Source organism: Sceloporus occidentalis, unplaced genomic scaffold (assembly GCF_023333645.1).
Source record: "Sceloporus occidentalis isolate IW3139 unplaced genomic scaffold, rSceOcc1.0.p SCAF_1, whole genome shotgun sequence".
Lineage (NCBI taxonomy): Eukaryota > Metazoa > Chordata > Lepidosauria > Squamata > Phrynosomatidae > Sceloporus > Sceloporus occidentalis.
In genome coordinates, this window is record NW_028316981.1 from 6,913,359 (window position 1) to 6,933,985 (window position 20,627).

General features: G+C 44.2%; 2 protein-coding genes across 4 annotated transcripts in view; both read left to right on the top strand.

Annotated features, from left to right (window-relative positions):
* The window catches only part of LOC149320536 (zinc finger protein 202-like), a 68,633-nt gene extending 62,565 nt beyond the window's left edge, over positions 1-6,068 (top strand). Inside the window, exons 6-7 of the mRNA XM_089503731.1 lie at positions 2,853-2,989; positions 5,183-6,068. Coding sequence (XP_089359857.1) covers positions 2,853-2,989; positions 5,183-5,284 — 239 coding nt within the window. The 3' untranslated portion in view covers positions 5,285-6,068. The remainder of the gene's footprint in view (positions 1-2,852; positions 2,990-5,182) is intronic.
* Positions 3,875-14,054, top strand: LOC149320539 (uncharacterized). Of its 3 annotated transcripts, XM_089504377.1 has the most exons (6): positions 3,875-3,993; positions 8,372-8,883; positions 9,057-9,177; positions 10,299-10,381; positions 10,626-10,746; positions 11,731-14,054. In XM_089504377.1, exons 2-6 carry the CDS (start codon positions 8,470-8,472, stop codon positions 13,017-13,019), a joined length of 2,028 nt encoding a protein of 675 aa, XP_089360503.1. In that variant the 5' UTR covers positions 3,875-3,993; positions 8,372-8,469; the 3' UTR covers positions 13,020-14,054. The 3 variants fall into 3 exon arrangements, with proteins under 3 accessions (XP_089360503.1, XP_089360515.1, XP_089360508.1); XM_089504382.1 differs by lacking the exon at positions 3,875-3,993 and having other exon boundaries at positions 8,358-8,883; XM_089504389.1 differs by lacking the exons at positions 9,057-9,177; positions 10,299-10,381.
* Positions 14,055-20,627: the final 6,573 nt, after the last annotated feature.

The following is a 20,627-nucleotide window of genomic DNA, read 5'->3' on the forward strand; positions in this document are numbered from 1 at the left end:
GTACCAACGTTCGTATTCCCTTCTTCTCATGCTACTCCCAAAACTAGATGCAGTACTTCATATGAGGGGTGACCAATGCAGAACAGAGTAACCTTTATAAAGACACAGTTTTAGTGAAAGGCAGGATAGAAAATAAAATACTAACAATAACAGATTTTGTTTATGGAGGATTTGCTGTGGCCTCTGTGAAACACAGTGCAGCAAACCAGTTGAAAGAGAGAATAGTTCCTGGGTTCATGTTTTGATGGATGCAAGCAACTAGGAGCTCCTTCAAGGAGCTTTCTACTTTGGTCAGTCTCTGCCACAGGCATCCCAGGAATGTAAATGGAGAAGCTCTGGGGTCTCATTTGTCTTTCCAGTAGCCCACTCACAATAATGTGTGTTAGGCAGTCATTTTATTTTGGATTTTTAACCTCTCTTGTACTTTGACCACATATTTTTCTCATTTCCAGGTAATGATATAAATGGGAATGCAGACGGAAGTAAATGTCATTGTCTTGTTTGTGGGAGAAGCTTCAGTTGTAAATCGAACCTTAATCTTCACATGAGAACACACATAGGAGAACAATCTTTTAAAGATGGAGAGAGTAGTTATAAGAAAAACCTTATTTCCCATGAAACGTCTCAAACAACAGAGAAACCATTTAAATGTTGTAAATGTGGCAAAAGTTTCAGGTGTAGGTCACACTTTATGTCACACCAAAGACAGCACTCAGGGGAGAAATCATTAATAGGTTTGGAGTGTAGCAAGAACCCAAAGCAGAAGATACACCAGTTTAACTATGAAGCAGGACATACAGGGAAGAAACTTTTGAAATGCTTAGAATATGGAAAGCAGTTTGGTGGGGATATAAGCTTCATTCATGATCAAGCAATTAATGCAGGAGAGAAGTCATTTAAATGCTTGAAGTGTGGAAAGAACTTCAATTCAAGGACAAGCCTTATTCATCATCAAGAAACTCACACAGGAGACAAGCCGTTTCCTTGCTTGCAATATGGAAAGCGGTTCCATCAGAAGTCATACTTAACTCGTCATCAATTAAGTCTTACAGGGGAGAAACCCTTTAAATGCCATGAATGTGGAAAGAGTTTCAGTCAAAAGAGTACCCTTGGTCATCATCAGTTAGATCATTCAGGGGAGAAAATATTTAAATGCTTGGAGTGTGGAAAGACATTTAGTCAGAAGGCTGACCTCTCACGTCACAAGACAACGCATACAGGGGAGAAACCGTTTCAGTGCTTCCAATATGAAAAGATGTTCAGTCAGAAGGCAAACCTCTCATGTCATGAGACGACGCATACAGATGGCAAATGTGAAAAGAGCTTCAGCGAGAAATTAAACCTCATTCCTTCATCAACTCACCCAGGAGAGAAGCGATTGAAATGCCTGGAATGTGGAAAGAAATTCAGTCAGAAGTCATGCTTAACTCGTCATGAATTAACTCACACAAGGGAGAAACCATATCAGTGCTTGCAGTGTGGAATGAGGTTCAATCGAAAGAGTAACCTCTCACGTCATGAGACAACTCATACAGGGGAAAGACCCTTTAAATGCCTGGAATGTGGAAAGAAATTCACTCAGATGTCCTGCTTAACTCATCATGAATTAACTCACACAAGGGAGAAACCACTACAGTGCTTGCAGTGTGGAATGAGGTTCAATCGAAAGAGTAACCTTGTTCGTCATGAATTAACTCACACAAGGGAGAAACCATTTCAGTGCTTGGAGTGTGGAAAGAGGTTCAATCGAAAGAGTAACCTTGTTCGTCATGAGACAACTCATACAGGGGAGAGACCCTTTAAATGCCTGGAATGTGGAAAGAAATTCAATGAAAAGGATCAGCTTTCTTCTCATCAAGTAATTCACATGGAGGAGAAACCATTTAAATGCCAGGAATGTGGAAAGAGTTTCAGTCAGAAGAGGAGCCTTAACCGTCATCAATTACATCACAAAGGGAAGAAACTATATAAATGCTAGGAGTGTGGAAATAAGTTTATTCAGAAAAGAGAATTGCTGTTTATCCATTGACTCTTACAGGGAAGACACCATTAAAAGTCAAGAATGTAAAAAGGGTTTCGGTGCCTTGCTGTGGGAAATTTCAGTCAGAAGACAAAGTTCACTTTCCATCCATGAAAAGAGTCTGGAAGGAACCCTGAACTCATTAGGCAATTTCTGAAGTAAACGTTGTAGTAAGAGATTGCCACAGTAACTAGAAAACAGGCAAAAATAAAGTTCAAAAGAAGGGGCTAGGAACAAAACTCAAGCATTTTGTGAGGTAAAAATGGCAAGTTAAACTACATGTTAAATTGAAGGAAATATTGATATGAGGGAAACATAGGAACAGTTGACAAGGCAACCCCAAGACCTTTACAATATGGAATGGTAGTTACCTGAACCTCAGATTTATATCTTTAAAGAGGCAGAGTCACCAAATGGATGACAAAGTAGTAGCCTTGAGGGAGTCTCAGTGAAAACCCACCTTGTGTGTGAATGTATGTGCCTTGAACTCACTTTTTGACTTACAACAACTCCATGAATTTCCTAGGAATTTATTAGGAAGGAATATGTAAAGATGGTTTGCTAGTTCCTTCCTCTGAAATATAACCTTCAGCTCCTGGTATTTGCTGGCAGCGTCCCATCCAAGTGCTAACCAGAGCTGACCCTGCTTAGATTCCAAGATCAGTTTGGATCTGGACCTTGATTTGAAACATGACTTTATTAATACAGAAATTATATTGAAAAGGCAATAGCTTATGATTTAGGATCTAAGAAGGTTCAACTTTCCCAGTAGTAGAAGTTATTGTTTAACCTGATTGTTGTATAATAAATCCTTACTGCTTTTATTTTCTAGAACTGTGTCTGACTGTTTTCATTCAAGAACTGAAAGAGAGAGACCTTTTCATCCCGCTTTACTACACTGAACCCACTGAGCAACACAGCTACTTAGTTTTGATGCCAGAAAACCAGATCCAAGGAGGGATCTTGAGGGTAATAAGGCAAAGGGACATATCTAGGGGTAGCTATGTTGGCCATTTAGCAATGCACAATAACTCCCAAAATCAAAAACCAGTGATACATTTTGTGGCAAAGGTGTTAAAATCAGATTGGTAAAAGAATGTTCCAATGATGTTAGTTACAGGTCTGCCTTTTGACCAACTGCTGCTGTTCTTATTCTGCATCCACACTGCAGAAATAATTCAGTTTGACACTGCTTTAATTGCCATGGCTCAATGGTATGGAATTCTGGGAACTGTAGTTGTGGCATCAGAGCTCTCTGACAGAGAAGTCTCACAAAACTACAGATCTCAGAATCCCTTAGCTCTGAGCCTTGGCAGTTAAAGTGGTGTCAAACTGGATTATTTCAGCAGTGTGGATGCAGCCTCTGTTTTGCCCTTCACACATGCTCTACTAGTCAGGGGTTCTGGAGGGAGCTGCCATTGTCTTTCCACACATTCAGCCATGGAAGAGTCACCCAGAGCAAACTCTCCTCCTTTCCCAGCTCCAGCTTTTTGGTTTTGCTTCCTGCAGAGAGGCTGATGCTGCAGCTTCACCTGGAAAGCTTGCATTCCTCCATCCCTCCTTGGCCACCTTCAAGGCTGATGCTGCTAAAAGGTCTCCAGCTGGACAGAGGAGGAGGAGGGACCATTTTCAATGGTGTGTTTGTGTCAGTGGCTTTGTTCTCTTAGGGCTACTGAAAACTGAATAAAAGTTTTAAAATTAAACAAACAAGGATGAGAGATTCTGGATCCCCAGAGTAAGATGGAGCTCTTTGGCTTCCCAAGGGTTAAAAAGAAGGAAATGCATTCCTAGAGAGGAAAAAGACAACTGAGGAGGAGGAGGAAGGGTTTCCAGCTCTCCTCCTCTTCCGGTCCTGAGTGCGAATCTTCTTGGATCAGCCCTTGGGAGCCCAGGAGGGAAGGGAAGGGGAGCCTCCTGGAGAGAGAAGAAGAAGCCTGGCTGCGCTTGAGGCATCTCCTGAGCCTCTTTAAGTGGTAAATCTGCTTGTTCTTCACCTGTTTCTTTCTTTTTTCTTTCTTTCTCTCTCTCTCCCTCCTTCCACTTTCTTTCTCTCTCTCTCACTCCTTCCTTCCTTCCTCTCCTTCTGCTTTGAATATTACATTGTTCAGCTAAAGAGTGAAAGCAAAGTGCCTAAAGCCAGTGTTCCTGGGTTCAAACCTCTCTCTCTGAGGAGATGGATGCCTTTTGTCTTCTGGGAAGGAGGCAGGACTCTTGGGTTAAAGATCTCTTCTCTGCTGGGAAGTCCTTCTCTCTCTCTCTCTCTCTCTCTCTCTCTATATATATATATATATATATATATATATATATATATACACACACACACACACACACACACACACTAAGGAATGGGAATTGAATGTTTGATTTGGATTGTTTTAAATGTGTTATTAGTTGCCAGGAGGCCTATTATCCAGAGAAAGGCATGTTACAAACTAAAAAGGAACATTGCTTTTTCCCTACAGCCACAGAGTTTGATAGGTCAATAACATTTTATGAATAAATGGAAAATGGGAGAGACTGCCCTGCCTCCCCTTTGAAAGATCTTCTGTGGAGAGACTGAGCAGAAGGCCTGAAGGGTGCCATCCCAGCCCTCCTCCTTTTCCACAGGATCAGTTCAGGATCAGAGGAGGAGGAGGAAGAGTCCCTCATGGAGAGGGAAGGACTTTGGGGGCTCTATGGGGCCCTTTCCAGCTCTATGGGGGGACCCTTCCTCCTCTTTCCCTCGGACCCAGCATGAGGCTGCCATCCATTCCTTGGGAAGAGCACAGAAGAAGACATGCTGCTGTTAAATACAGTGGGAGGTCTGGGCATTGGCTGGGCATCTCTGCTTAGGAAAGGCAGAGAAGAAGGCCAGGTCTTTGTTGAGAGCAAACTCTTCTGCTTTAGCTAATGGGCAAATGGTGCTCAGGTATCCAGAGCCCATGAGCTTTGGTCGGAAGGAAGCAAGGTTTCAGTATCAGAAAGAAGTATCATCATTAGCAAGAGACAAAGCAGGCCTTGTCCAACATTAAGATCAAGAATATTAATGTTTTTAGAGTTTTATGATTTTATATTGTTTGCTTTTTATTTTCATTTATACTTTTGATGATGCTTTTGCATATTTTTAACCTACAGTATATTGTTTTAAAATATGTTGTAAGCTGCCTTGTGTCTCATTCATAGAATCATGGTTGGAAGAAATCCCAAGAAATCCAACCCCGTTCTGCCATGCAGGAGCTCACAGTCAAGGCACCCCCGACAGATGGCCATCCAACCTCTGTTTAAAAATCTTCAAAAAAAGAGACTCCTCCACCTTCCAAGGCAATGTGTTCCACTATCAAACATTTCTTACCTTCAGGAAGTTCTTCTTAATGTCAAGGTGGAATCTCTTTTCTTGTACTTTGCATCAGTTGCTCCGTGCCCTAGTCTCTGGAGCAACAGAAAACAAGCTTGCTCCATCCTCAATATAACAACCCTTCAATACAGGGCTATCATATCACATAGAATTATAGAATCATAGCATTGGAAGAGACCACAAGGGCCATGCATTCCTATCCCTGCCATGTAGGAACTCACAATCAAACCCTACCCGAATGATGGCTATCCAGCCTCTGTTTAAAGACCTCCAAAGAAGGAGACTCCTTCACCATCCAAGGGAGTGTGTTCCTCTATCAAACAGCTCTTACTGTCAGTAAAATCCTCATAATGTTGAGGGGGAATCTCTTTGCCTGTAGCTTGCATCCATTATTCTGGGTCCTGTTCTCTGGAGCAGCAGAAAACAAGCTTGGTCCACTCTCAATGTGACATCCCTTCAAATATCTAAACAGGGCTATCATATTACCTCTTAACAATCTCGTCTCTAGACTAAATATACCTAGTTCCCTCAGTCATTTCCCATAGGGCATAGTTTCCAGACCCTTCGCCATTTAAGTCGCCCTCTTTTAATAGAATCATAGAATCGTAGAGTTGGAAGAGACCACTAGGGCCATCCAGTCCAACCCCCTGCCATGCAGGAAATCCAAATCAAAGCATCCCTGACAGATGGCCATCCAGCCTCTGTTTAAAGACCTCCAAGGAAGGAGACTCTATCACCTTCTGAGGAAGTGCATTCCACTGTCGAACAGCCCTTACTGTCAGGAAGTTCCTCCTAATGTTGAGGTGCAATCTCTTTTCCTGTAGCTTGCATCCATTGTTCCGGGTCCTGTTCTCTGGAGCAGCAGAAAACAAGCTTGCTCCCTCTTCAACATGACATCCTTTCACATATTTAAACAGGGCTATCATATCACCTCTTAACCTTCTTTTCTCCAGGCTAAACATCCCCAGCTCCCTAAGTCGTTCCTCATAGGGCATGGTTTCCAGACCCTTCACCATTTTTGTCACCCTCCTTTGGACACGATCCAGTTTCTCAATGCCCTTTCTGAATTGTGGCGCCCAGAACTGGACACAATATTCTAGGTGGGGCCTGACCAAAGCAGAATACAGTGGCACTATTACTCCTCTTGATCTAGACCAGGGATTGGTAACTTCCGGCCTGCGGGCCGAATGCGGCCTGCGGAGGCTTGCCGCCTGGCCCCTAGCTGCTGATGCTGCCGCCGCTGCCGCCGCCGCAACCGCACGTCACGGCTTTTCGCCGCTCTGGGCGCAGCCATTTTGGGCGGCAAAATGGTGGCGGCCATAGCGGCCTCTGGGGCTATGGGTGCCGCCATTTTTTCGCCCAAAATGGCGGCGCCCAGAGCGGTGAAAAGCGGTGATGGGCGGCCGCAGCGGCAGTGGCGGCGGGCTTCTGGGAGGCCTGCTGCCCTCTCTGGGGCCCTCCAGGAGGGCTCCGAGGGCGCCAGGGGGCCTCTGGGGGGCCCGCTGCCGTCTCTGGGGCCCTCCATGAGGGCTCTGACGGTGGCAGGTGGCCTCTGGGAGGCCCGGTGCCGTCGCTGGGGCCCTCCAGGGGGCCCTCCTGCACTGGCGGCCCCCACCAGCTTTTTTGCCGGTCTCTTATGGGGCCTGGGGCCCCGTCAGGGGCCAGCAAAGATGCAGAGGCCTGGCCCCCAGAGGGTGGAAGCTCCGCCCCCGGCATGTGGCCCCTCCCCTGGAGGGTGGAAGCTCCACCCCCCGGCATGCAGCCCCGCCCTGGAGGGTTGAAGCTCCACCCCCAGCTTCGGCCCCCCAGTCGCCTGAGGGACAGCAACCCGGCCCCCGGCTCAAAAGGGTTGCCTACCCCTGATCTAGACACTATACTTTTATTGATGCAGCCTAAAATAGCATTGGCCTTTTTAGCTGCCGCATCACACTGTTCACTCATGTTCAACTTGTGGTCTACTTGGACTCCTAGATCCCTTTCACACGTAGTTTCATTCAGCCAGGTATCACCCATCCTATATCTGTGCATTTTATTTTTCCGCCCCAAGTGCAATACCTTACATTTCTCCGTGTTGAATTTCATTTTGTTAGCTTTGGCCCAGCTTTCTAGTCTATTCAGGTCATTTTGAATCTTGATCCTGTCCTCTGGGGTATTAGCTATTCCTCCTAATTTGGTGTCATCTGCAAATTTGATAAGTATGCTCCCAATTCTTTTGAACTTTGCATAATGATTAAAAATGTCCCCCCCCCCCCCATAGCCATAGAATTTGATAGGTCACTCACAATTTATGAATAAATGAATAAATAAATGATGAAGAACTTTAAAGGCAGGCCTGGCAGAGATGCATATGGGGAAGCAGAGGGACTGAAGAATGAGTTGATAGCAACACAGCTATTGGATGAATGCTGGATAGGGATAAGGTTTCAGTCTGTGACCCAGAAGGAAAAGACACCTTCTCTAGCTTTTTCTTCAGTCATTGTGTTGGTCTGCTATATAGAGGAGAGAAGGAGCAAATATCTCCAAAGAATCTATTGCAGCCTTTAAAAACCAGACTAATTGTTACTTCCCAGAGGGCCTTCTCTGCAATTGCTGCCAGATGAGATCCGCCAAATTGCCAGCTTAGACAGCTTTAAAAAAGCTGTCAAGATGGATCTCTTCCGGCAGGCCTTTCCTGAATAAAAAGTGCCCGGCCACAGAATGACTGCCCCCCACATCATGTATCAGCCCACCATCTGTCCACGTCATACTGTACATATTTTCTTTCTTTCTTTTTTATTATGTTTTAATAGCTAGTTTAATTGTAACATGTTTAATCCTGTTTTAAGGGGGGGATTTTGGATACAATGTTGTAAATGTGGATTTTAATATGTTGTGAGCCGCTTTGATTGTCTAGTTACAGAAAAGCAGGATACAAATAAAAGTTTTATTTATTATCTAGAGTGAAAGTGAGCATTAATCATCTCTACTTCAAGAGAGCATTCACCATAACTCATTCATGAAACATTTTTTCTTTCTAGGAATGATGTCCCCAGTTTTTTGCTTTGAGGGGAGATCTGGCAAGAGGGAGAAGAGCTCTTTGGCTGTATCGGAACCTGTCTAGGAGCATCAGTCAAAGATGGAAAAGCAAGGTCTAGGTTGCTCTGAGTTAGGAAAAGGCCTTCCATGTCTTCCAGCTGGGAGCAGTGGATTATTCTGCAGAGAAACCATGCAGAAGAGGCTGACAGAAGATATGTTCCATTCAGAGCTACAGCAGGAGCATTTTAAGCAGTTCTGCTACAAGGAGGTTGATGGGCCTCGAGAGGTTTTGAGTCAGCTCCACACTCTTTGCCATCAGTGGCTGAAGCCAGAGAGACACACCAAGGCTCAAATCCTGGACCTGGTGGTCCTGGAGCAGTTCCTTGTTGTCCTTCCCCCAGAGATGGCAGCCTGGGTCAGGGAATGTGGGGCAGAGACCAGTTCCCAGGCAGTGGCTCTGGCCGAAGGTTTCCTCCTAAGCCAGGCAGAGGAGAGGAAGCAGGAAAAGCAGCAGGTGAGAAAGAGTTTTATCCTAGGAATTTCAAAGATATTGTAAGCCTCCAGTCAAATCTACTGCTCAATATTTTCTGGAAATCATCATGGAGAGAAAATCCAAACACCCTCCTGATCTTTTATCTTTCCTGATCTTTCTCTTTGTGATCCTTGCTACTATTTTTCCTCTCCAAGGGACTCATTGTAGAAGAGGCTGGTGATTTTCCTGTGGCAAAGAAGGCTCTTTCAGACTCTGGAAAGAGAGTCCAGTGCAAGTGGATGGTACAGGAAGATGAGAAAAGCACCACCATAATGGGTAAAGAATCAGTGGGTGCTTCCCAGATTAGTCTCCTCATCTTGAGTGTGCCTGAAATAGAATCATAGAGTTGGAATAAATAGATTGTATGTTTGCTCTACTGAGCCCAAGTGGGGAAGGGATCCATAGGCAGTAAATGTTTTGCTTCAACTGTGCAAAGAGGAGTGTGACAGGGTTGTATTCTTGCCCCCACTCTTTTTTATCTTTACATTAATTCATTCATGGACCTCTTACATAACATGGATACTCATGCACCCAATCTAGCACAGCACAAAATTCTGATCCTCCTATATGCTGACAATGCTGCTCTAATTTCACAAATCCCGATTGGATTGAAAAGAGCAAATGTTGCAACACTATTACTGTAGACTAAACCACTTGGTTCTTAACTTTGATAAATCAAAAATTCTGTAGGTAGTACTTTTGGAAAGTAGAAGGGTATAAATTAGATCAATGTATTTAAATATCTTGGGGTGGTCTTCCACTGAAAATGTATTAGGAACATGCATCAGAATTATGACCCTCAGGTCAGTGAATGCCATTAAAAAAAATTCTGGCAGAAGACAATTAATACCTGCACCTTTAAAACTTTTTGAGACCAAAACATTAGCCCAAATTCTCTTTGTGGCTTAGATATTAATTTATATGAAGAAGGTGTTTTAGGAAATGGTTCAAACAAAATTCCTTTGATCAATTTTGGCTGCATCCAAAGGTATATCAAATGCCCAGTTAAAGCTTGAGATAGGAATTCCATTAATTCAAGTGTGGGCCTGGAAGCTGATGATAAATTATTGGCTAAAAATTCAATTCCAGTTGGTGTAACCCTATTAGTCCTAGCAGATAATTTTTCCTCACCCTGAAAACAAGCAGTAGAATATAAGCTGGCTTCTTATGGACTCTCTCCTTTAATCTTGTTATCACTAGGTAATGATCAAGTCAAACAAATAGTTGCTTAAAGAATAAAGGATATGGAGTTTTAGAATGAATTTAGGAGACTCTCACAGCACAATAGAATTTGGCTAAGTAGAGGAGTATGGGAACCAGCAAGGAATCAACAAAATTTAACTTTTCTTACATTAGTCAGAAGCAGAGGAACAGTTCAGCCTTTTCTTTCCCTCCAGGCAACGAAACACAGCCATTGCCAATAGATCCCAGCTTCCCTCTTCCTTTTGATGCACTGAGAACACCTGTGTACCTGGATCAGGTATGGGCCAAATTCTCTGGAAGGGCCAGGAAGGGGTCAGGCTGGGTGCCCTGGGTCCCTGTTTCTCTCTTCAGGCCAGGCAGAACTACTCCTTTTCCATTTTTATTTAGTCAAAGTTGTTCACTACAGTGACTCTTGAGTGCTGCTACACCAAAAATTAAATTGTATTCAGCAGCCCTAACCTACTTCATTTTCTTTCCTGATGGTCTTCAGTATGTTTGGTTGATGGGTATCTTTTTTTTAGGTGACCTTTGAGGAAGTGGCTGTGTATTTCAGCGAGGAGGAGTGGGACTTTCTGGATCCAGATCAGAGGGCCCTGCATAGAGATGTCATGGGGGAGAATTTGAAGATTGTGGCCTCTCTGGGTAAGACTCCCTTCTCTTTATACTAGATTAAATTAGCTTGTTTAAGGTGATGGAGTGGGCTGGTAAAGTTGTTGGTAGCTGTTATTAATGTTTGTCTTTTAATTAATGTGTTGGCAAGGGAAAAACCAACTCCCAGTGCAGTTGAGTTCAAGTCACCCAGATGCAGCCAATACACTCAGCTATTGGTATTGGCAGTGCACTGACCATTTTTCACATACACAAGGAGGCGACTCACAGGCAGTTGATTCATCCAAAGTTCTGGAGGCTTTTGTCATCAGTTGCAATATATACATTTTAATACAATATTTACACACACTTACTCTCCAACTCTCCATATCAACTACTGTTACTCCAGCTGCTCCAAACAAACCACAGCTACAACTCTGGTGGTCATGTGGCCAGTATGACTGCACCAAACCCTATTACCTTCCCTCCAAAGTGACATCTATTTATCTACTTGCATTTGCATGCATTTGAATTGCTAGGATGGCAGAAGCTAGGACTAGTGATGGGAATTCACCCCATAATGCGGCATTTGTGCCTCAGTTTTCGTGCCAACCTTCCAGTTTTCCAATTGTCAGAATTGGTGTCTTAACCACTAAGCCAACACAAACATCCCTTATATCCATAACATCCATAATAATAGACATTATTTATGGAGGATTTGCTGTAGCAACTGTACAACACATTGCTATTCCCCTTCCTCATTATTTTAAGGTAGAATATCTGGCAGCAAGCCCAGTTGAGCATAGGTGAGAGAGAAGATAGTTCCTGGATTCATGTTTTGATGGATGCAAGCAATTAGGAGCTCCTTCAAAGAGGTTTCTAGTTTGGGCAGTCTCTACCACAGGCTTCACAGGAATGTCAATGGTGAAGCTTTGGAGTCTCATTTGTCTTTCCAGTAGCCTGCTCACAATAATGTCCATTTAATTCAAATTTTTTGTCCTCTCTTGTGCTTTGACTGCATGTTTTTCTCATTTCCAGGTGGTGATGTGAATGAGAATGAAAAAAGAAGTGAGTGTCTTTGTCTTGTATGTGGGAGAAGCTTCAGCTGTAAAACAAACCTTAATGTTCACAGGAGGACACACATACGGGAGCAAACTTATAAAGATGGTGAGCGTAGTTATAGGAAAAAACTGATTTCTCATAAAACCTCTCAGATAACTGGGAAACCATTTAAACATTGGAAATGTGGCAAGAGTTTCAAATGTAGGTCACAGTTTATGTCACACCAAAGATTGCACTCAGGGGAGGAGTCATTAATAGGTTTGGAGTGTAGAAAGAGTCCAAGGCAGAAGACACACCAGACTTACTGTGAAGGTAAGAAACCTTTGAAGAGCCTGGAATGTGGAAAGAGCTTCAGAAAGAAGATACAGCTCATTCCACATAATACAGTTCACAGAAGAGAGAAACCATTTAAATGCCTGGAATGTGGAAAGAAATTCCGTCGAAAGGAACACCTTGCTCGTCATCAATTCATTCACACAGGGGAAAAACCATTTCAGTGCTTGGAATGTGGAAAGAGGTTCAGTCGGAAGTCAGGCTTCACAAATCATCAGTTCACTCACACAGAGAAGAAACCATTTCAATGTTTGGCGTGCGGAAAGAGTTTCTGTAAGAATAGTAGCCTTGCTTGTCATCAATTAACTCACACAGGGGAGAAACAGTTTAAATGCTTGCAGTGTGGAAAGATGTTCAGTCAGAAGGCAAACCTCCTACGTCATGAGAGAACTCATACAGGGGAGAAACCCTTTGAATGCTTGGAATGCGGAAAAAGTTTCAGTCGGAAGGCCCACTTTACTTCTCATCAATTAACTCACACAGGGGAGAAGCCGTTTCAATGCTTGGAATGTGGGAAAAGTTTCAGTCGGAAGGCCCACTTTACTTCTCATCAATTAACTCACACAGGGAAGAAGCCGTTTCAATGCTTGGAATGTGGGAAAAGTTTCAGTCGGAAGGCCCACTTTACTTCTCATCAATTAACTCACACAGGGAAGAAGCCGTTTCAATGCTTGGAATGTGGGAAAAGTTTCAGTCGGAAGGACTGTTTCACTTCTCATCAAGCAGTTCACACAGGAAAGAAACCATTTCAGTGCTTGCAATGTGGAACAGGGTTCAGCTGGAAGACAGACTTCAAACGCCATCAATTAGGGCATACAGGGGAGAAACGATTTAAATGCTTGCAGTGTGGAAAGATGTTCAGTCGGAAGTCAAACCTCTCACGTCATGAGACAACTCATGCAAGTCAGAAACCCTTTAAATGCTTGGAGTGAGGAAAGGGGTTCAGTCATAAGGTCTCCTTCACTTTTCGTCAAGCAGTCACACAGGGGAGGAACCATTTAAATACCAGGAATGTAGAAAGAGTTTCTCTCAGAAGAGTTACCTAAAGAGTTTAATTCAGAAGGGATAAAATGCTATTTATCAATTAACTCATACAGGGGAGACATCAGACACCATTTAAATGTCAAGAATGTGAAAAGAGCCTCTGTACTTTGCTGTGTACAGTCAGAGGACAAAGTCCATTTTTCACCAATGAAAAGAGGCTGTCAGGAACCCTGAACTCATTAAAGCAATTTCTGCGGCAAACGCTGTAGTAAGAGATAACTACAGTAAGAAGAAAACAAGTAAAAATAAAGTACAAAAGTAGTGGCCTGGAACAAGACTCAAGAATTTTCTGAGGTAAAACTTGCAAGTTAAAATACAGTGGTACCCCGGGATACGAATGCGCCGCCTTACGAAATTTCCGGGTTACGAAAAAAATCCATTGAAAAAAACATTTCCGGGTTACGAAGGTTATTTCGGGTTACGAAGAAAAATTTGGTGCTTTTCGGCGCGATTTCACACGGAATCGCGGCTTTCGCTATTAGCGCCTATGGGCTTTTCGGCTAGCGAAAGTTTCCGGGTTACGAAAGCGGCGGCGGAACGAATTAATTTCGTAACCCGGGGTACCACTGTACAAGTGAAATGCAATGGGCTCTTGGTGTCCTTTCAGGTTTGGTTCCAAGACTCCCCATGGATACCAAAATCTGTGGATTCTCAACACCCATTAAATGTAATGACATAGTAAAATGGTGTCTCTTATATAAAATGATAAAATCAAGATTTGCTTTTTGGAATTTATATATTTTCTGAATATTTTCAAGCTGTGGATGGATGAATCCGTGGATAAAAAAAAATCTGTGGATATAAAGAGCTGATTCTATAAGGAAATATTAATATGAGGGAACCTAGAGGAACAGTTGACACTGTAAGTAGTTTATGATTTAAGGTCCTAAGAAGGAGCAGCTTTCCCAGTACCAATAGTTCATCTTAAGCAAATTGTTATATAATAAATCCTTACTGTTTTTATTTTCTACAACTGTGTCTGAAAGAGAGACCTGTTCATCATGTTCTACCACACTGAACCCATTGATCAACACAGCTATTCATTGAATAGCAGTAATTTTGATGCCAGAATACCAGAACCAAGGAGGTATCATGAGAATAACAAGGCAAGGTGGCATATCCAGGGGTACCTGTGTTGTCCATATAGCAATGCACAGTAACATCCAGTAACTGCACAGGGAGCAGGAGAGCTGTTTCTGGGAGGACACTCTTGACTGGGTGTGTTTTAAGACTTGGGTGAGTCACTAGGGCAGTGATGGCGAACCTTTTAAGGTCTGCATGCTGGGTATGGGGTTTCTGGCCCCCCAGATGGGGGCTGTGTGCCTGGGGACAGGACTTCTGCCCCTGGAGACAGGGCTTCTGCTCTCCAGAGACAGGACTTCCAAGGCAGGACTTCTCCCCCGTCCTTTCCCCATCCTCCAGCTGTCTCTGAGAGACATCTAGAAGCCAGGGAAGGTATGGGGTGCCCTCGGTGGAGGCTGGACTGCCTACCAGCCAAGCAAGAGGTGCCCAGGGAGCAGAAGGGGGCACAGGGCAAGTGGTAGGACAGTGGGCAGAGCTGGGGAGTACCAAGGCGAATGCAACCCGCTCCGTGAGGGATGGGGAAGGGAGGCAGCCCTACAACTGGGTTAGCCGGGAGTCCTGTGGCAGCAACACAGTCTCCGCTAAGGCCATTGCGGGCACCCCACACCCCTTTCCAGGCTGGTACCCTCATCTGCTTAAGCCTCCAGTGCCTGGCAAAGTCTCCCTTGGGGTGACGGGTGCCTATCTACCTGGCCCAGGGCTGTCTGCTGGCCCTCCTCTTCCTCCTGCAGGCTCCTACCATGGGCATGACCACAAAACACATCACCATTACTAATGGGGGGCTTGCCATTCATGGATGCTAGAATCCACAGATGGCAAGTCCGTGGATAAGGAGGGTCCACTGTACTCAACACCTTCTTTGCCTCAGTGTTCTCAAAAAAGGAAAAGGGTGCTCAACCTCAGGAAAATGGAGTAGAGGACAGAACAGGGGAAATTCAGCAGAGAATAAGTAAGAGAGAGTGCAGGAATATCTGGTTAATCTAAATGAATATAAGTCCAGGACCTGATGAACTAAAACCAAGAGTATTAAAAGAACTGGCTAATATAATATCGCAGTCATTGGCAGTAATCTTTGAAAACTCCTGGAGAACGGGAGAAGTCCCAGCAGACTGGAGGAGGGCAAACATTGTCCCCTATCTTCAAAATGGGGAAAAATGAGGATCCCAACAATTATCATCCAGTAAGTCTGACATCAATACCAGGAAAGATTCTGGGAGCAGATCATTAAACAGAGAGTCTGTGAACATTTAGAAGGCAATTTCATAATCACAAAAAGTCAACATGGGTTTCAGAAAAACAAGTCATGCCAGACAAATCTAATCTCTTTCTTTGACAAAATTACCAGCTTGGTAGATGAAGGGAATGCTATGGATATAGTATATCTTGATTTCAGTAAGGCCTTTGACAAGGTTTCCCATGACATTCTTGCAAACAAGCTTGTAAAATGTGGGCTAGACAAAGGAACTATTAAATGGATCTGTAATTGGTTGACCGGCCGAACCCAAAGGGTGCTCAACAATGGCTCCTTTTCATCCTGGAGAGAAGTGACCAGTGGGGTCCCACAGGGCTCTGTCCTGGGCCCAGTGCTATTCAACATCTTTATCAATGACTTGGATGACAGAATTGGGAGCATACTTATCAAATTTACAGATGACACCAAACTAGGAGGAGTAGCTAATACCACAGAGGACAGGATCAAAATTCAAAATGACATAATAATAATAATATGTTTTATTTGAATAGACTAGAAAGTTGGGCCAAAGCTAAGAAAATTTCCAGACCCTTCACCATTTTAGTTATAATAAATAAATAATAAATAAAAGTTTTATTTCTATCCCGCCTTTCCAGGGATCAAGGTGGCGTACAATAATGGGATTTATCATCCCAATGACAGATAGTTGCCCTCCTTTGAACACACTCCAGTTTCTCAACCTCCTTTTTATATTGTGGTGCCCAGAACTGGACACAGTATTCCAGGTGGGGCCTGACCAGAGCAGAATAGAGTGCACTGTTACCTCTCTTGGTCTAGACCAGGGGTAGGCAACCTGCGGCCCGTGGGCCGGATGTGGCCCGGCAAGGCCTTGGGACCGGCCCCAGCCCGGTCCTGCCGCCGATTGCCACCGGGGCCTTTGGGGGGCAATTGTCTATTGAAGCCTCAGAAACATGTATTTATATTAACATTTTTTAAAAAAATCAGCAAATTTTTTCGTGTGTCCTCCATTTTTTTAAAAAAAGTGTTTTCCATTTGAAAATTTTGTCCTACATTTGTCCTGGTTTATTTATATATTTAATGTTTTTAAAAATTATTTAATTATTTATTTTTTGGCTTCGGCCCCCCAGTTGTCTGAGAGACAGCAACCCGGCCCCTGGCTCAAAAAGATTGCCTACCCCTGGTCTAGACACTATACTTCTTCCTAAAATCGCATTGGCCATTTTAGCTGCCGCATTGGACTGTTGGCTCATGTTCAACTTGTGGTCTACTAGGACTCCTAGATCCCTTTCAACACGTAGTCTCCTTAAGCCAAGTGTTCTCCTGGTAGAATATTACCAGATGAAAGTTGAAAACTGGTATAAATATGAATCCATCACAAGTGCATTTAGTTAAGATTTCTGACTTAATTTCCAAACAAAAATATGGTGTGTGTGTGTGTGTGTGTTTGGTAAGTCTTGTCTTTCTTGAGTTAATTAATCCATCTGTTATAGCGGCTCCCTCTTTTGCCGCTGCCTTGAACCCCTCAATACATCCTGCCCTTACTGTGTTGGTTTGAATACTCTTGTCTGGACTCTTGTCCGAAACACCGAGGAAAGCTGCCTTGTTTACTGCAAATACTGCAGCATTAAAGCCTGTGTTTCTCTATTTCTCCTTGGCCACCCCAATGCAGAGGCTGCTAAAAAGACCTCCAGCTGGACAGTGGATGAGGGGGAACTTTCAAAAATAAATAAATATTGTTATTGTTCTAAAGACACTTCTATGTTAGCAGCTTTGTTCACTGAGGTTCACATGAAAATGAAACAAGTGTGTGTTATTGTTTTTTAAAATTCATCCTGAAGGAAGCAAAGGGGTTAAGAGACCATGGATTTGTAGAAGATGTAGCTGTGTGGCTTCCCAATAGGAAATGGATTCCTAGAGAGGGAAAAAAAAACAATGGAAGAGGAGGAAGAGGGTTTGGAAGGGGCCAGTCTTCTTCTTTGGAGGTTTTTAAAGAGAGGCTGAATGGCCATCTGTTGAGGGTGCTTTGATCATGTATTCCTGCATGGCAGAATGGGTTGGGCTGGATTGCTCTTACTGATCTGATAATCTTGAATAATGCAATGGATGTAATAAAAACATACACAAACTGACCAGTTCAACAGGGGTCCATGGGTTGAAGGGTGCCATGTATGGGGCCTCCTCCATGACTGCTGTTTGCCAATGTATTGCTTGTGTGACTGTGGGGCTGATCACAGCAGTTGGACAGGACAAGGGGAGTAATTGGCAGTCACAAGCAGTGTGTTTGTGTGATGGTGTTCATGCATGGAGGGGAGGCAAAAAATAATAACCAAGCAGCACAGCTTGACACTGTGTTGCGCAGACTGTGTTCCGCCTGCCTTGGAAGCATCTATTTTATTTAATTTATTTAATTTCTATGCCACCTTTCTCCCGGAAAGGGACCCAAGGCAGCTCACAAGATGAAAACATTTTTAAGAGTGTTACAAGAAAAGTTTAAAAAGAATTATAATGATGCAGTTAAATTCAGTGATTCGCAAACACTGGCCTCCCAGGTGTTTTGGACTTCAGCTCCCAGAATCCCAGACTATTGGCCAAGATAGCTTAGGCTTTTGGGAGCTGAAGTCCAAAGTACCTGGAATTCCAAAGGTTTGGGAATCACTGAGTTAAAACAATATAAAATTAACATTAAAACCATACAAAAGTTTAAAAAGATAGCTAAAACACATAGTCCGCTAGCATGAGGACAGTGGGGTTTTCAGCCAAATCGGGAAAACTTGGGAACGGCCCACTTTTAGCTCTCTGTCTGCTCAGCCTCTTGGTCTACTTCATCAGATGCATGGAGTGAAGTGTTGTAAACCTAAAGTCCAAGTAGTGTCTATGGGAAACTCATGAGAAAAAGAGGAATGCCACAGCACCCTCATACCTCTGTTCCCCAGTCACCAATTGTGATCAGTCCTATTGCCTTTGATACTAGAGAGAGAGATTTGTCCAAATAGTCCATTTGTTTATCTAAGCCTCTTTTAAGGCTGTCTTGTCAGTCTTCACTACATTTTGCGATCCTGAATTCTACATTTTAAAGGGATAACTGCTTGACATCTCCATGGGAAGGACAGCCAGGAACTGCTCCAGGATCACCAGGTCTAGGATCTCAGCCTTGGTGTGTTGTTCTGGCTTCAGCCACTGATGGCAAAGTTTGTGCAGTTGGTAGCAAACCTCTTCTGGGGCCCTCAACCGCCTCATACAAAACTGCCTGAAGAGCTGTACATCTGAGATAGGGTTGCCCTCTCCCAAGCTCTTCTGCATGGTCCTTTCCCGGGACTGTCCACTGCACCCAACTTTGATGGTTTTGTAGTTCTTACCTATCCCTCTGGATGAGTTTGTCTCTTTCGCCTTTGACCTTGGCAACAGGACAACTTCCTCCACTTCTTATTCTACTTAAACATTAGGAGGAACTTCCTGACAGCAAGAGCTGTTTGATAGTGGTGTGATACACTCAGTGTAGTCATCTTGGCTTCCAGGGAGATTTCTGGCCTGAGGATGGAGCAAGCTTTTTTTATGCTGCTGCAGAGAATAGGAACAATGGATGCAAGCTACAGGAAAAGAGATTCACCTCAACATTAGGAGGATCTTCCTGACAGTAAGAGCTGTTATTATTAAGAGCTGTTTTGAACACACTAAGTTTGGTGGAGTCTCCTCCTTTAGAGGTCTTTAAACAGAGGCTGGATGGTCATCTCTTGTGGGTGCTTTGATTGTGAGTTCTTGCATGGCAGAAGGGGGTTGGATTGGATAGCCCTTGGGGTCTCTTCCAACTCTACGATTCTGATTCTAGCACATCCCATCATCCCCTGCCTTGCCCTTTCTGGTCTCAGCTTGCACCCTGGAGGGAGGGATCTCCAAATGCAGAGGAGGGCAGGAGGACCCACAGATTCCCTGCACATAAAAGGGCGCAATGGCATCAGAGCCTACTACCTGCCCACCCTCTTTGCAATCCCTCTTGCCCTCCACTCTTCGACAGGAAGTGTATCACACAGGGCTGGAAGTGGTGGGGTCTCAGCTGTAGCATCCTACTTCAGCCCATACCTTCCCTAATTACTACCCACTCTAGGAACCCTTAGAAGCCCCATCGACAGCTTCTGTCCCTCTAGGTCTGCACCTGCTGTGCAGATTCCAATGATGATGTTGATGATGATGTATTTATTGCCTTCTTCAAGGCAGGGTGCAGCATGTTAAAATGCAAAACTCAAATAAAAGCACATAAACCCTACCCTGCACCTGCACTGCAGATTTTAATTCTAATAATGATGATGAAGATGATGTATTTATTTCCTGCCTCTCTTCAAAGTGGGGTGCAGCATGTTAAAATGCAAAACAAACCCTGCACCTGCACTGCAGATTACAACAACAACAGTATATTTATTTCATGCCTCTCAAGGATACCTCCAAGACTTCCTATCCTCCACTGCTCTGCTCAAGTCCTGTAAATTCAAGCCCAAATTCAGGCCCATGATCTCCTTAATAGAGGCCATCCCTCTGGCGTGTGGTCTTCCTCTCTTTCTACATCCATCTACCTTTCCCAGCACTATTGTATTTCATAATGAGTTGTGATGTCACGCTAGCCTCCCTTTAGGGAACAGTCTCAGGAGATGGGGGACAAAACATCCTTGTCCTGTCCTCATAGTGCAACCATGAGAAGATTTTAATATGACGTCCATTGCATGTATCAGGACATTATCCCATCTGGAAAGCGTGATTGACTGCAATCGCATGAAAGACTTTCAAACAGTTGAAGTTTATCGCATGGGGCTTAAACCGCTCCCCAGCGCGTTCTAATGGGGGCGAGCGGGAGCGCGCATGGAATGCGATGGGCACCGGATGGGGCCCAAAACGCGACTTTATCGCACGGGGGGACGCCGCCACCGCCGCGCGTTCCCATTGCGTCCCAATTCAGTTCCAGAGGGCGCCATTTCTGGGAACTGTTTCAAAGCATCCCCAGAAATGGCACCCTCTGGAACTGAATTGGGACGCAATGGGAACGCGTGGCAGTGGCGGCGTCCCCCCGTGCGATAAAGTCGCGTTTTGGGCCCCATCCGGTGCCCATCGCATTCCTTGCGCGCCCCCGCTCGGCCCCGTTAGAACGTGCTGGGGAGCGGTTTAAGCCCCATGCGATAAACTTAAATGTTGCACAGATCCTGTCATTGAAGCG